Source organism: Lepidochelys kempii, chromosome 1 (genome assembly GCF_965140265.1).
Source record: "Lepidochelys kempii isolate rLepKem1 chromosome 1, rLepKem1.hap2, whole genome shotgun sequence".
NCBI classification, from domain to species: Eukaryota; Metazoa; Chordata; order Testudines; family Cheloniidae; genus Lepidochelys; species Lepidochelys kempii.
In genome coordinates this window covers 97828800-97846312 of record NC_133256.1, presented here as the reverse complement: position 1 = coordinate 97846312, position 17513 = coordinate 97828800, and the positions used below count along the sequence as shown (strand labels likewise).

The 17513-nt window shown below is 41.4% G+C and overlaps 1 protein-coding gene across 6 annotated transcripts in view; it reads right to left on the bottom strand.

Moving 5' to 3' along the window:
• FARP1 (FERM, ARH/RhoGEF and pleckstrin domain protein 1) overlaps positions 1-17513 on the bottom strand; it is a 349582-nt gene that overhangs the window by 126181 nt on the left and 205888 nt on the right. For all 6 annotated transcript variants that reach the window (XM_073348144.1, XM_073348134.1, XM_073348154.1 and 3 more), the window contains exon 3: positions 3288-3392. In XM_073348144.1, the coding sequence (XP_073204245.1) occupies positions 3288-3392 (105 nt within the window). The remainder of the gene's footprint in view (positions 1-3287; positions 3393-17513) is intronic.

The following is a 17513-nucleotide window of genomic DNA, read 5'->3' as shown; positions in this document are numbered from 1 at the left end:
AGGACATAGACAGAGGTGCAGTGTGTTGCAGAAGGCTACAGTGGGCAGCAAAACAAGATAGAGGCCAAACAACCAATGTGAGATGGAGGGACTTTGGGAGAAACATCTCAGCCCTCAGTTAATAAATACACGTCTAGAGTTATGGGAGGAATGGTGCACAGACTTCAAAGGGGGTACGGAACAATCTAAAAGCCATAAAATTTGCCCCAAAGAGCAGATCCTCTCAGGAAAACAACAACACAATATATTTTTAATATGAACACACAAATTAAAGTGGACCTTGAGCAGTTTTTAATTAGGCAGAGCCAGGGACACCCTCAAAATATCCATATTATAGAATCATAGCCTCAGGAACCACACACACAGTCAAATGGTTTTGTTAAAATTGTTCCCTTACTATTTATTTTCATAGTTATTACAGAGCTGAGGTAACTCCTTGGAGGCACTATTGTCCTAATGCCCTATTATTCAAGGACTTATATATTCACAAAAGTTTCCCTGTGGGATGAAATTTCTCTTTCTGCTCCACTTCAAAAGGTGACTCCCCTCACTTTTTTTGTGGAAGGTGTGAAGAAAATCTATTTGGTCATTTATTAGTTACTCAAGGATGGAAAAATGGTGTTTTTCACTTGTTAAAAAGCTAGTTCCAACATTCTTTGGCACTCTGATAACTCAGTGTTTTGTTTCAGAAGTTACAACTTGGCATGTACACAATCCCTCAGTGAAGAATGTGTGCTTGCCAAGTTTGGAGGGAAAAAAAAGACTGACTGAGAAATAACCAAGTCACAAGAGTCTGGGCTTTCCACATTTTACCCAGTAGCATATAATTCTGCACAATTTGTTTTGGGCTAGAGCTAGGTTGCAATCTAGCCCTGCATAAGGGGAGTTGCATAGCCGTGTCATTACAGGATTTCTGTATCCAGAGAGTCCCAATTCCTTCCCCAGTTTCTCTTTGTCATAGGAGAGCAGAGAGTTACTGCAGCACCTTCCAAGGTGCAGCTTACTGGCATGTTGGGGAATGGGGGCAAAACCAAGACTTCACCAATATTGCCAACAGCATGCATTCAAAACTCAGGAGTCAGGCCCCCAAAATCATGGGTGTGGCTTTAAAAGCAGGAAATAAAAAAAAAATTGGGAGTTCTTTTTATTTGACTTCTGTTTTACAGCATTTAGGGTTCATGTTTTTAAGCTTTTCGCTGCAACTCTGAGGGACAGAAACTTTTTCTTAAATGAAAGCAGAGATTCACAAGTAAATCTGCTCCCAGCAGCTGTCGATTTGAGGAAAACATCAAATATCAGACTTGTGATAAAATTGCAAGAGTTAGCAATAGCGCTTGTGTTTCAACAGAGAGGTGCAGCTCTGCACACCCCAATGTGTGAAGCAGTGATCCATGCAATGTCATCTTTACTTGTCTATGCCAGTGGTCTCCAAACTTTTTGAATCGCGCACCCCAAGGGCCAGCTCTAGGTAAGCAAAAAAAAAAAAAAAAAAAGAAGAGCTGCCGCCGGCGTGCCGCCAAAGACGGAGTGGGGAGAGCCCAGCTGCTGCTGGCGTGCCACCAAAGAATCAAAGGTCCAGGGGTGCTGCTCCTCCTGCCATGCACCCCCAGGGATGGTCTTGCGTACCCCAATTTGGAGACCACTGGTCTATGCAACCAAGTTAGGACAAGTGACAGTCTTGCCTTCTACAAACATATCATGCTATAGCTTGCCAGGCATACAAACACACAAGTATCTTTGATCTAGAACTCTACACGTTGCAGTAAGTAGATCTGTGTTTGAATATATGATCTCATCTGCATATGATAATGTCCAAACAAATGCTCAGGCATTTATTTTTATCTTGTATTACACACTATTTGAAAAAGCAATGAACCATATTCAAATAAATGTAAATGTAGTGCATACACTCACTTTTTTAAAAGCAAAGCAATTAAATGCAAATTCTCTGTTATGCATGATATAAAATTTTACATTGTGGATAATGCTTTTCCCCCCACAGAATCCAAGAAATTAAAAGTTATGGTTCAAAAGCAACTTCAACTCATCCACATTGCACATAGATATTATGGCTTATAAGTAAACAGTCCACACAGTTATATAAATAACTGCATATACACAAAGAGGCCAAATTACATATGCTGTCAGGACTATAACTTTTATGTTTGCAACTTTACAAACACAAAAGTGAAAAATCTGAATATTTCTTTTCCATAACTGTACAGGCTATATTGTCCACTGTGACATTATTGCACAGCTATGTTCATACATTGTTTTAAACTACTGTCAATAAGAGTTACCAAAATGTTAGCTGAGGACGCATGGAAGATTGTGAAATTACCTGTTAAAATTAATGTTTCAAGTAAATCCAAAGTAAGGTCTGTGATTTATTACTTTTTAAAATTAACTTTATATTACTGTTCACTTTTCTATTTTGTTCTCAGTAACTATTAGCCCAGAACTATGTAATATTAATTTCTGTTCTTTTGCATAAAAAAATTGCACAAAACAATGGTAGCAGATTACTCTAGTGACAAATAAACCCTCTTTCCTGCCCTAAATTAAGAACTCTTGTTCCCTTCAGGCAGGAAGTTAAAATAACTGCCCCAATGTATATATATCCTTTAAGCTGTCTAGTGTATTGGGGCAGAATTCACCATATGGGCAAAACAAAGTACACATAAGAATGCAATGACCACAGCATCCAACTAACCGGAACACAATTCAGTAGGCCACAGTGACACATTAAGATTTAAAGCAAAATGGAATTTTAAAAATGAAAACTGATGTGTATCTATTAACACACTCTCGCAATCTCTCCCCCCCACTCTATGATATAATGATAAATGCCTGTTGCAGTCAAGTAATGTATTTTCAGAGACAACCAGCAAAGTGTAACAAACAAAGGACAGTGACTTGTTTTTATTGCCCTTGGATAGAAAAGGTGCCTTTTATGGAACTGTGTCATAATATTGGTGACTTTTTCCCTATCTACCAGGCAGGACTTTACCATTATCACAATCCAAACCAATCAAAAATTAAAATGGTGTTTAGTCTCTATACCAACAGCTATTATGGTTACAACACCACTCCTATCTTCAATATAAATGAGAACAGGGTTTGAGATGAGTTCCGTATCATCCCCATCGAGCAAAACCCACTGAAACCTTCAATAAAACCACATTTGAAAATGTTTTCTGAATGTGGGGTAGGTGGGGAAGGAGGGACTGTAATATACATAAAATGTGTAGATGAAAATAAGTAAGAAATGAAACTCATTCACATACCATGATCTTTTTATGATCTGGAAACTCAAGGCCAAAATAATCACCTTCAACAAGGTTCAGATGGTTGCAAACTGCATCCAACAAAACTTTCCCCGGAGCTCTTTGCTGGAAATAGAAACAACAAATGGTTACACAGTGTTCATTAACAAGAGTAGCTTTATTAGCAAACAATAAAATGTTAATGCTGAGCAATACAGAACAAGCTATATTTTCAAAGTAATTTACAAAACATGAGCTAACTAATGCCCTGATCATCCCTCAGATGAAGGTGACAATTATTCTATCAGTTTTAAACAGATTAAGAATATCCTTATAGCCTTGAATATCCGTATCTCTTTGACTAGTACTTGAGATTTTTATCATTCAAATAAAAATAAACTGTGATTTTCCTAATTTTTTTTTTAGAAAATTTTTTAAAATAGAGGTGAGAAAAAGAGGTATATTCATACTTTGTTTCCATACCATCCCTTACGCACTAAATTCCTGAACCATAAGGGCACTACCCTCTCCTCAGGACATAAGAAATAAGCCAGTTAAAATTCGCTTGAAGGGTAGATGAGGTTAGTTGGCAATTTATTTACAAACAACGTAGATGTTTGATTGTATCCCTCTTTCCCTCCAACGTAAAAATCCAACGTCAAATGTTAATTAGGACTGGCCTAAAATAGAAAATTGGTTTAACTACCGCAGCCAGAGGCATGAAAAACCCACACCACTGGGCAGCATAATTAAGTCAACCTAAGTCCCTGTGTGGTGACAGGTTTCAGAGGGGTAGCCATATTAGTCTATATCAGCAAAAACAATGAGGAGCCCTTGTGGCACCTTAGAGATTAACAAATGTATTTGGGCATAAGCTTTAGTGGGCTAAAACCCACTTCATCAGATGCATGGAGTGAAAAATACAGTAGGAAGGTATATATATTACAGCACATGAAAAGATGGGAATTGCCTTAGCAAGTGGGGGGGGGCAGTGTTAACGAGGCCAATTCAAACAGGGTGGATGTAGCCTATTCCCAACAGTTGACAAGGAGGTGTGAGTATCAACAGAGGGAAAATTACTTTTTGTAGTGACCAGTAGGAGAGCACTTCAATCTCCCTGGACACTCATTAACAGACTTAAAAGTGGCCATTCTTCAACAAAAAAGTTTAAAAAACAGACTTCAACAAGAAACTGTAGAACTGGAATTAACATGCAAACTTGACACCATCAAATTAGGCCTGAATAAAGACTGGGAGTGGCTGGGTCACTACAAAAAGCACATTCATTACCTAAATAAACTGATGAAAACTGTTGACCATAGAAAATTTACTATCAACACACCAGTTAATCCATATCCAGAGCAAAGATTATGATGCACCTTTGCAGCTGTGTATGCATCAAATGTTACCAAAAAGTGGGTTACGAAAAACAAATAATAAAATAGATATCCAGGAGGAGTGAATTCTATACTAGAGAAATTAAAATAATTTCCTTAATGTACACAAGGCGTAGCTATCACCAAAGCAAAAGCTCTATCACCTGCAGACACAAGATGCACGTAGAATCCTTAAAAAGTGGCTGGTTTTAGAACACAGACTGAAGAGAAGTGCCAATTCCTCTCTTTGTAAACCCATTTAGCAGGTTTCTGTTTAAACAGAGACTCAGATTGCTTCTAACTGGTTTCTAGCTGATTTACAGCTCCAGAAAGCTAAAATCACCTTGCATTGTTTTATTAAGCCACTTTTTATTGTCATCAACAACAAATAATTGTCATACAAACATCATTCAAGATAATACACCAGGAAGAGTAAGTGTAAAAAGTGTTACTGAAGTTTGGCACATTTGGTATAACATTGCCAACATGATGTAACATATCAAGTAATAACTGTACAAAAGCCCATCCCAACCAAAATAAAGTGGTGGTGAGAGGGGAGGAAGGAAGCAGAGGTGTGAAAAGAGGAAGTTTGTTCTAGCCAATGAGTATTTGGTCAGATGTGAGTCACATCCATACTTTAGAGTATTATATCTGAATACGCTCAATTCACATATTCACACATTCTAAAACAGAAATCCTCTCAATAACCCCCCGTAAGAGTAGTATAAAGACATAGCCAGAACGCAATCTTCTCTTAATGAACAAAATTCCAGGTACCTCTAATTAGATAAATATCATTGGAGACAATGGAACAGTAGGAATGTTACCAAAATTCAACACTCACACCAAATTATGTCTATTAAAACAAGAATTGCTTATGCAATATGGAGGCTTTGTTCAAATTGTGGCCCCTGGGCCTTTTCCCCAGATTAATCTAAGGTTTGTCCAGCTTGCACAAGGCTGTTTATTAAAAATGGATGACTGCCCATTGAGGCGTCCAAGGACATTGCTTTTACCTAACTAACCAGAGAACGGGAATCAAGACTTCTCAGACCTATTGCATTATGCATATTTACAAGTATTTTTATAACATCCAGTGACAATGTGTGTCTGACTATCAGATCAATCAAACTAAACAAATCCAAGGTACACACACATCTTGAATAATTCTGGTCACCTCATCTCCAAAAAAGATATATTACAATTGACAAAGAATGCTTACGGAAATGGAACAGCTTCCGTATGAGGAGAGATTAAAAAGCGTGACACTGTTCATCTTAGAAATAGATGACTAAAGGGGGGGGGGGATATGATAGTGGTCAATATACTCATGAATGGTGTGGAGAAAGTGAATAGGGAAGTGCTGAATACCCCATCACAAGAAGTAGGGATCACCCAATGAAATTAACAAGCAGCAGGTTTAAAACAAGCATCAGATAATACTTCTTCACACAATGCACAGACAACCTGTGGAATTCATTACCAGGGAATGTTGTGAAGGAATAACTGGGCTCAAAAAAGAATTAGATTAATTTATGGAGGATAGGACATTCAATGACTATCAGCCAAGATAGTAAGGGATGCAACCCCATGGTCTGGATGTCCCTAAACCTCCAAGTACTTATGTTCTAAACTTTAATAATTTATCCTAGGAAAGCAGGCATCTGTGGGAAGGGTCAGGATTTATGACAGACACAAAAAGACAAGGCATAGCCCCCTGCACTGCTCACACAGAGTGAGACAGATGCAGCAAAGCATGCGTGTCTGACCTCAGACAATGATTATAAGCCGCTGTGAGTTTTCATGTAATTTATTTCTAACTTGTCCTCATATGCATTTAGACAGCTCTAAAGCCAAGTAACTGCACTTGTCATTCTGCATTTTCTATATTGTGTGACTTATGCAACATACAGAGTTTCTTTTTCAAGTATCTGTAAATAAAAACATTATTCTAAAGCTCTTCTCAATTTTGATCTGTCTAAATCAAGAGGAAGCCTGGCATCTATTCAGTTGGAGATATTATATGTGTAAAATTACAATCTGCCAAGATTCAGCATCTATGGTCCTGGTCTTCCTAGAATAGCAAAGGGGGAACAAAGGTGTAAAATTCAAAAACACATGAACTTAGCAAGTGGGTAGTTCTATATAGATGTTAATTTAGGACAGGCTAAGGCAATAAACTAAATGATATTCTTATGACAGTCGAAATGCAATAAACTAAAAATTCAGCAGGTTACTTGGCATGGAACCCAAAGAGCAGTAATTAAGCTCACAACATATATGATCTGACAGAGAAATATGTAATATTCGGGGGGAACATTCAAGAATGAACACACTGCACTTATGATACTATTTGCATTAAAATCACTTAGTCTCACTGGCATTATACACATGGCTTATGCTACCTTGCATGTTTTCTTTTGAACAGAAACTGGCAGGCATCTTCTGGCAGCATGGTCCAGTGGAGAGGGCACTGGAATGGGAGTCAGGAGACCTAGGTTCTATTTCTGGTTCTGACACTGACCACTCTTGGACCTCTCTGTGTCTCTTTCCCTTTCTGCCTATTTAGACTGTAAGCTCTTCAGAGCAGGGAGTATCTCTCACTCCATTTTTGTACAGTGACTAGCACAACGAGGCCCTGATCTTAGTTGGAGCATCTAGTTGCTACTGTAATATAAACAGACATCATCATATATTTGAATATGTAAGAAAACAAATAGAAAAACAGAAAAAGCTAATTTTATTGCAACACTAAAATAAAATAAAAGCTAATTTTATTTCAATTTATTGCAATTGAAAAATTGTTGGTATCGAGAATTATACAACTTAAAGATTATCTGAGTATAAATAAAAAAATGCAGTTGTTTTCTGATGTTATTATCGCATAATTAAGTATTATGGTAGTGTCAAAAGGCATCAGTCAGAATCAAGGCCCCTTGTTTCAGGAGCTGTACAAGGAAAGACATGGTCCATGTTCAAACGAGCCTCCAATCTAACTTAAGACAAGGCTCAAATTGGTGCAGCCAAGAGAGAAAGAAAAAAAAGGCAAAGTTGGAGAGAGGATGAAGATGACCATGACAGGAACATGTGGTCAAATGGACCAGCTATGAGTACAAATTGACTTTTAGTCTTACATTTATTTGTTTTAAATTATGAGATAAAAATCCATGAATGAATAAATAAAATAGACATCGTCTAGCCCCACCGGTATATAAGTAGGCATTATCACTGGGGAAATTTTCCATTGGCACCACAGGAGAAGCATGCCAAGGGGTGGGGGGGTGGGGATTTCAGACAGGACAGTGTACTGGCCTTACACACTAGTTTTTCCAGGAGAGCATTTCATATGTAAGGGGTTATGAGGAAGAAAACACAAAGATGCTTGGGGAATGAGTGGACAAGTGATCTATCAAGGTTGGCATCATTGGCAGAGCAGAGGAGTGACAAGAGAAGTGAAAGCATTGAGGAGCAGAGTTGTGTAGAGCCTGGAAGGAAGGACAAGAAGCTTGAATTTTATGGAATGGAGAAGGGGGACCCAGTGGAGTAACTCATACTGAGGGTGATACGATCATAATGTTGGACAAGGAATTATTAGTAGCTGCATTGTGAATGGACTTGACGAGGATAATGTGCGTGTCAGGGAGGCCCCGAAGTAGTCAGGACAAGCTATAATGGCAGCCTGGACAAGAGTTAGCTGTGTGGACGGAGTGAAGCCCTGATATTAGAAATGCTTTGGAGAAGTGAGTAGCAAAATTCAAATGCTGACTAGGTACGTGGCACAAGGGGGAAGGAGGAAGCTAGAATGATACAGTATCTAGGTTCCAGGCCTGAATGACTGAGATAATAGTGCTGTCAACACTCTCAGAGAAAGGGGGAAGGGGGGGGAAAATCAAGGAGTTTAGTTTAGCCCGGTTAAGTTTAAGCCAATGGTGAGATGAATCTGAGGAGATGTCAAAGACAGACTAGGGTGTGGGACTGGATGGAGGGAGGCAAGTCAAGAGGGGAGAAGTAGATCTGTGAGTGTTGGCAGCTGAACCTTTGTGAAAGGATAAGAAGACACAACCAGAGAAGTAGGAGGAGACTCAGGAGAGGATGGAGTGGTGAAAATCAAGATATCAAGGAGAATGTGCTTAACATGCCATAAGCAATTGAGATCAAGAAACAGGAAGAAGCGGTAGATCGTTGAGATCTGCCATAAAGATGTTAATTGGAGGCTTGGTAAGACCACTTGCAATGGAAACAAGTGGTCAGAAGCCAGACAGAGATGGAGGTGGCAACAGATGTAAAAGAAGGTGCACTTGGTGATCTTGGAGGCAGAGGCAAGAAATGAGCTGAGTATAGGCAAATGGTCATGGGTCATTTACTTCTGGGAGGAGGGATTAGATGAGGGGACACCATAGCATGCTTCTATCGTAAGCAGGAGTGAAAAGAGAGTGAGAAGCTAAGGAGAAAGGTGAATAAGGGAGTGGAAGGAAGGGGAAATCATGAGGCAGAGATGGAGACACTACAAGAGGACAGAAACTTCACTGTACATGACATGGAGAAGGAGGGGAGCATGATGGGAAAAGGAGCAAGTCATGCTGGATTTTGAAAAAGTCAGCAAGATCCTATGTGGAAGAGGAGGGCACAGGAGCTGGGAGGGAATCCAAGTTGTCACCTTAGCAGCTGAGACAGTGGGCATAAAGTCAACGTGACTGGAGAAGTAGGGCTGTTTAACTGGCAAGATGGCAGAACTGAAGGACGAGAAAACAGTTTTGTATTGGAGGAAATTCATGTCTGCTGGGACTTTCTAGTGAGGTGTCCAGAAATGCAGGAACATCGGATAAGGGGGTGAATCTGAGATGTTGTGTTGGTGGGACAGACTTTGAGGTGGAAAAGGGGGGTATGAAGAAGTGGAGAGTAGTAGAAAATGTGGAGTAGAGGGAGTTAGTGATGTCACTGACAGAAGAGGAAGGAAGGGATTAAAAACAGGAAAGAAGTCATAGCCACTAATGGACTGGGGGTTACGGTAGGGCAGGGTGTCAAGGGGGTGGTCAGAGAAAGGGAACTTTATGGTGGGAAGATGAGAGAAAAAATATTTAGTGGTGACATCAAGAGGACATTGTGCTGAGTGCGAGAACTGATCCACCACTGCAGATCAAATGCGGAGGAGGAAGCAGAGGCTAAGGAGTCAAGTGGGACATCAGTCTGGAAGTTGACGTCGCCAAGGATAAGGTATGAGAGGAAGAAGGAAAAACCTCACAGACCAGCAGCTCCATTAACTCCTCTCACACAAAAATTCCTAACTTGGATAGCAGTCACTTAATGGGACCATATAATTCTTATTCCTCTTTTTCTGGTGGCTCTTATGCAACACTCAAATGACATTCCAATTTTACTTCAGTGAAAACAAGCTCACTCATTTCAAGCTATACATCCTGAGTGCTTAATGAATTTGAATTGGCCTTTTTTAGCTCTGTGAAATTACATTGTAAAAGACGCTTTATATTTTTAGGGAATGTCAGCCCACTGAACACTGAATTACGATTAATATGCATAATCACACTTAGCTGCAAGCTATGAAGGTACTGAATCAAAGTAACTTACATTACATTGCACATTCACCATTCTTTGCTGGTTATTTCCATTTTACACAATTCACCCTTATATTTTTTCTCTCTTTTTTTACTTAGGGTAAGGGTATTTATACTTTCTTCAGTGGGGAAATGCTTTAATTCTCTAACAGATGTTTAACTTTAAAGAATTCCCAATGAACAAACAGATGATGTACGCAGGACCAACGAAAGGTTCCTAAAAGTGCAAGGGGGGGAGGGCACTGGTGCCTGAACCGTGGTCCCGCCCCCCCCCCCCCGTGCCGCTTAGGGTTGCCAGGCGTCCGGTTTTCGACTGGAACGCCCGGTCGAAAAGGGACCCTGGTGGCGTCAGTCGGCATCACTGACTGGGACATTAAGCCCAGGGCTAAGGCAGGCTCCGTGCCTGCCCTAGCTCTGTGTGGCTTCCAGGTCTCTGCAGCTCCTAGGCGCGGGGGCAGCCAGGGACTGGGAGGCTCCACACGCTGCTCCCGCCCCAGCATCAGCTCCGTAGCTCTTATTGGCCAGGAACCAGAACCAATGGGCGCTGTGGGGGGTGGCGCCTGCGGGTGCGAAGGCAGCGTGCACCGTGCAGAGGCCCCTGGCCACCCATGTGCCTATAGGCCACAGGGACTTGGCAGCCACTTCCTCAGAGCCGCGGTAAGCGCCACCTGGACCCTGCACCCTCACCTCCCGCCCCAGCCAGCCTGGAGTCCCCTCCTGCGCCCCAAACCCCTCATCCCCAGCCCCACCCCACAACCCCAGCCAGAGCCCTCACCCGCTCCTGCACCCAAACCCCCTCATGAGCCCCAAACCCCTCATCGCCAGCTGGAGCCCTCATCGCTCCACACCCTAACCCAGCCCCGGATCCCCTTCCTGCATCCCAAACCCCTCATCCCAACCCCCTGCCCCAGCCTGGAGTCCCATCCTGCACTCCACACCCCTCACCCCTGGCCCCACCCCAGAGCCCACACCCCCAGCTGGAACCCACCCCAATCCGCTGCCCGAGCCCTGAGCCCCTTCCTGCAACCCAAACCCCTCATCCTCAGCCCCACCCCAGAGCCTGCACCCCCAGCCCAAAGCCTATACCCCCTGCTGAACCCCAACCCACTACCCCAGCCCGGTGAAAGTGAGGGTGGAGGAAAATGAGTGACGGAGAGAGGGGGATGGAGCAAGCAGGGGTGGGGCCTCTGATAGGGGGCAGGGTGTTCGGTTTTGTGTGATTAGAAGGTTGGCAACCCTAGTGCTGCCCCTTCCCCCCACCCTCGCACCACCCCTTCCCCAGAAGCCCCGCTCCTGCATTGCTTCCTCCCAGGACCCCGCCCGCTCCTCTCCGCTCCCTCCCCTCTTTCGCCCGCCCTTATGGCGATAAAAAGTGAGAGGGCATAGTCATAGGTCCCTGACCCTCCTGTTCCGATGGACCTGGGTGCAGAAAAAAGCCACAAAAGATTATTTGGGGGATGGTGACCATGCCTTAGAAAGAGACTGAAGGAGATTCATCTGTTTAGCTTATCAAAAAGAAGACTGAGGGGACTTGATCATGGGGAGAAAATACTGGCTTCTAAGAGAAAGCCATGACAAGAACCAACTGCTGGAAGTTGAAACTAGACAAATTCACGTTAGAAATTAGGCATGAAGTTCCAACATGAAGTGATTAACCCTGGAACAAACTACCAAGGGCTGTGATGTGCCTTCCTGGAAGATATGCTTTAGTCAAACACAAATTATTTCGTTCAATAAAGCAGAAACTGGGTGTAATACAAGTGATCAGACTAGATGATCTAATGATAACTTGTGGCGTTAAACTCTATGAATCTATCATCCCTCCCTTTATTTGAGCAGTAATTGTACAGAACATTCCTGTGGCATGATCTTGAATGGAAGTTGTTGAGAAAACTGTTTAGTAATGTTTACAAAACCAGTACCTTCTGAGGTTTTTTTTCCCCTTTTTTGGGGGGAAAAGGGGGAAGGGGGATTGATTAAATTGATTTTAATTCTTTATTTCAATTTAGCATAGCCACTTTAGCATAGCCCAGCTACCAATAACTATCTCCATACAGTGAACAATTTGCTATTTAAGGAATTTTTACCCACCAAACTAAACTAATCTCTGATCAAAAAGATTTTTGCACTGCAAATTCTTCTAAGGTTACTGAATATCTTGATCTTCAGTTAAACATTCCTAAGAAATGTTTGGAAGACTGAAATTCAGTCGCTCTCTTGAGCACAGGTAAGAGCTACTTTCCACTTAGAACTGAAAGCATAGGGGGTGTTAACTTTCACCCTAAGCTGCACCCAGACCCACATGAATGTGCTCTCATGCAGCCTTCAGAGCATTTCTGAGTGCAATAGCAGGATTTGGTAAACAGACAGCAATCAAATAATCTTGCAGTTTTCCAAGTGAAACCCATCACACACTCACCATAACAGAGAGAGAGAGAGAAGCAGACATAATAATACTTAGTCCTGCCATTAGTGCAGGGGACTGGACTAGAGGACTTTTCGAGGTCCCTTCCAGCAGACATGCCAAACCCACGAAAAAAACCACAGAAATTGGGCTTGTTTTTGGCTTAAGTGGCTTGTGAGTTCCTTGTTAACTTGTTAGTTTTTGGCTTGTAGCTTGTTGCTTCTTTTTTTTTTATCAGCTCCTGGCAAGCAGGGGCAAAGCGGAAAAGAGTCAGGGGTGCACAGCAGGCCCACCACAGTCCCAGATTGCTTGCCGGGGGGAATCTAGTCACATACAGTGTTGGGGTTCTTAGGGATTGGCCTGTTTTGGCCTTCTTTTGAAATGGGATCATCTTGATTTTTGGCTTATTGTGAAAGTTGGGGTGCTTATTTACCGTGTGAAAGTTGGCAACTGTGCCCTTCTAGTCCTATGATTCTATGACATTTCAAGATTTGCCCCCCAGGGAATGGGCTTGATTTAATATCTGGATAACACATGGTACCAAGCTGCAGAGGATACTTTACAGTCAAGTGTAAAAAAAGTCCCATCTCTGAAGACTATCTAAATAGACAACTTATAAACTAAGGAAATAATACTGGATGCAGCAACAAACAGGTAATTAATGGGGAGCACCCATTCTGTTAACTCCATGTTTTGTATTTAAAACTGTTAATGCTCAGAGAAGATAGATGATCAAAAGGTCTCATAAAAGAACTCAGCTTTAAGGAAGAGCTTGAGGGAGAAAAGGGTTGGGAGACATGGCAACAGTGTCAGGAAATCGGGGGTGTTCCATGCCAGAAAGCCACTGGAAGACAGAGTAGGAGAACAGATTGAGTCAAATCAATGAAACCAACTATTGTCTTTCCCTTGCATACATTTTTTGGAGGTTTGGTATATGCTATTAGCACTATAGGTAAACTTCACTCCTCTGGAGAGGGTCAGCACAAGGTCTGTGCATCACTGACGTCCCATTTAAGTTCTCAGGATAAAATCCCGGACTCCTCACTCGGTGAGTTTAAGTGGTATATAGGCTTTGTGCTGACCCTCTGCAGAGGGGCGAGCTTCACCACAGTGAGCAATATCGTTTCAACACTAAAATACAGCATCCTTTGAAGCATGAACTCTCTCCCAGTTATCGAGGTGGTAAAATATCTACATATTTATTTGCATTGGAAAAGAAACAAGTATTTGTGATAAGCAAATAGTACAACAAATAACCTCAAGGATCAGATTAAACAATAGGGATTTTATGTAAATACCTAAGCATAACTCTACACTTCAAATGAAAGCTTAAACTATGTTCAGAGGAGAACAATGACAGCAACCTATGAAGACAAATGTCATATTCCTACCTGTTCTCTTTCCTAGAATAAATAGGAAATTACTTTGCAATTTACTGCTTGAAGGGTTGAATTTTCAAGAGCACTCAGTGTTAGCATAACTCTGCTCCACCCGAGTCAAGGGGAATTTTCACATTGACTTCAACAGGGGCTGACCTGCACTGAAGCTGAGGGTATGTGTACACTGCAATTAAAAACCCACAGTTGGCACGTGCCAGCTGTCTTGGGCTTCTGGGGCTCGGGCTAAGGGGCTGCTTAATTGTGGTATAGACATTTGAGCTCAGGCTGCAGCCCAAGCTCTGGGACTCTCCCACCTCTCAGGGTTCTAGAGCCCGGACTCCAGCCAAGCCCAAACATCGACCCCACAATTAAACAGCCCCTTAGCCAAAGCTTGAGTCAGCTGGCATGGGCCAGCTGCAGGTTTTTAACTGCAGTATAGACATACCCTGAGTGCTTTTTGAAAACCCCACCCTTAAAGTATAGGCCTTGATAGTTCAGTAGAGAAGAAACTGTGTAAAAAATAGCTTTATTTCATCTGGATCTGTTACTTTTTTCTTTTTTAGTTAAGACTGGAAAATGGGAGAGCATATTTTTTCAGCAGAAGAGGAAGGGCAGCCACAATACATCAAGTCACAGTGATGGTCACCTGAATGTGTTATAGCCCAACTGAGAGATGGAGGATTGGGATGGTTTAAAAGCCTGTGGTAGGAATAGGGTGACCAGACAACAAGTGTGAAAAATCGGGACAGGGGGTTGGGGGGTGGTGGTGGTAATAGGAGCCTGTATAAGAAAAAGACCCAAAAATCGAGACTGTCCCTATGAAATCAGGACATCTGGTCACCCTAGGTAGGAATGAATTATATTTTGCACTTATAGTGCAGTCTCTGCCCTCTGAGGCTCATAAGTCATATCCCTCAATGGAGCAGAAACACATTCAGGTGACTGTGCCCACATATGCAGATACTCGTGTGTACATGTACAAGGTGTACCTCACCCTTTGTCACCCACAGTTCTGAAGAGCGGAAGTCGTGTCACTTTTGGCTACCCCATGCATTCCATTTCTTGAAAACCATCTTCAGTTTTAACGCAGATGAAAGCCTGGATCCCGCTACTCATACCATGTGGGTGGACCCCCGTGCTCTCATGGACTCTCAGAGACTTCAATGAAGCTCTGTACAGTTGCAACAGTCCACCTGCATGCTATCAAAAGCTGGACTGGTGCCTACTGGAATAATTAACATTTTAAGCTGCTTTTTTAATAAATATCTATATCTCCACACTCCTCCCACTTTGGGTGCCCACTGTGACTATTCGGTAGATTTTAGCAGACAGATTTTCCACCTCACCCCCTATACATATAAGCACAATATTTTTAAAAGTGCCACTGATGTTTCTAATGCATTTGTACTTTTGTCTACTCCTCATAGTGGGTGGTGTTCATACTCTCTAAAGCAGTTATATAGTTTTAGGTAAGCAAAGAATCTTTTTGCACACCTTTCTGATCTTTTAACCACATATTTTGCCATCATATTGTGTGAAAAAATGTGCTTTAGGCTTTGAGATGTACTTTACATCCTCCTCCTCCTCCAATATTCAGCAGCAGGAAGGTCAAACTTTTTAATCATAGGTCATAAGAACAGAAAAACAGCCAAACTGGGTCAGACCAAAGGTCCATCTAGCCCAGTATTCTGCCTTGTGACAGTGGCCAATGCTATATGTGATCAAGGCAAGAAAAAGTCTTAAAGGAAGACTAATCTCAGCTACCATGATTTTTAACTAAACAAGAATTTACAGTTATATGTGCAAAACAAATTAGAGGGGTTTTAATAACCATCCTCTTCACTTTATTTTTGGTGTCCGCTTCCATGGAAACCTATAGTTTTCTCTTTTTGAATCTACAAAGCTTCACTGTTGTAACCATGTTCACTATTCATGGATTTCTGCTTAGAACAAACCAGTCTGTATCAAAATGAATATTTTCCGAAAAAGGCAAAGGAAAAGACAAAAGCAGAAGGATTCATTTGACCCAGATTTCAATCTCTCTTCCTACCTTCATCTTCAACTTTACCAGAAATAGTCAATCATAACATTCAGTTTAAAAACCTTAATGAGGGAAGATCACTTGCTGCTAAATAATTCCCCAGAACAGTTTGATAGTATGTAGGGGGGGAAAGAGATGATATAATAAAGCTAATGTAAAGTTGCTTGTTTAGGATATGTTTGATTAAACATGATTTTTTTTCTTAAAGCAGAGACAGAACTAATAAAAATTATCTATATTAAATCCACAAATAGCTGTAGATCTATAGAGATACAGTAAAATAAAGCTACTGGAATTGTGGGTTCTGCTTAATATCTCTTTACCAGGGGTCACCAAATAACAGTTCTTTATTTGAATAAGCAGATACAGCTCACATAGAATTACACGTTGCACTGCCTGGGAGGAAGAGAAATAGAGAGAGAACAGATAATGAGAGAGATTGAACTCCTTCAGGTCTGAATCCTTCAAATCAGACAACTTCAAATGGGTATAACGAATCATTTCCAGATACACTGATCTGACACTAAGATTTCTTTATAATGCTTATATGTCTTATATTAGTATGGCCTTTATTTCCCCCTTTCAATTACTGCAACTTCTCAAAGTTTTTATGAGATATATATGCTAAAAAATACTGCCATTAAAAAATAGTCATAAATATTCATTATATCTAAATATTGCTACTACCATAAAAAGTAACATTACATTTTTCCAAGCTTCCACATTTCTAGTCCTGCACCCACTGCACAAAATACTAATAAATTAAAAAATATTTTTACTTGGAGCCTACAGGTTCCAAGATCAGAGTGCCTTTGTTTCAGGAGTTGAGCTTAGAAATAGTGAAAAGCAGTTCCTGCTCATTTCATTTTACAGTCTAAATAGATAAGACGTACAAAGGGTGGCAGAAAGCCTGCATTACCTTCATTTCACAAATGGGGAGGTGAAATATAGCGAGATTAAGGTAGACAATTAGATTGTGGAAAAGACAGAATTGAGGCAAAGAACGTAAATGAATTTTAAAAAAGGATTATGCATGTAAATGGAGAATATTTGGAGTTCTAAGAGTAGATATTTAAAACTACACACCAAATTTGGTAAGGATATAAAGGAAATGTTACTCACTCTATGCAGTAAGAGTAGTTCTTCAAGTTGTGTCTCCCTATGGGCACTCCACTTCAGGTGCATACGTGCCTCTCAAGCACTTGATTGCAGATTTCTAGCTGGCAGTGCCCATTAGGCCTGCCCATGCACCCTATTCCTCCTTGTGACAGACATTAAGGCTATATAGGGGTGTGCAGGCAAAACACCCTCACTTCCTTCTCTACTCAATCATCCCATAGGAAACAACCAAAGCAGAGGGAAAGGAGGGCAGGTAGTAGCCAGCAGCCATGGTGACACTTTTTGAAGAACTAGTTACCACACAGGGTGAGTAACATTTCCTTCTTCTTTGAGTAGCATCCCTATGGGTGCTCCA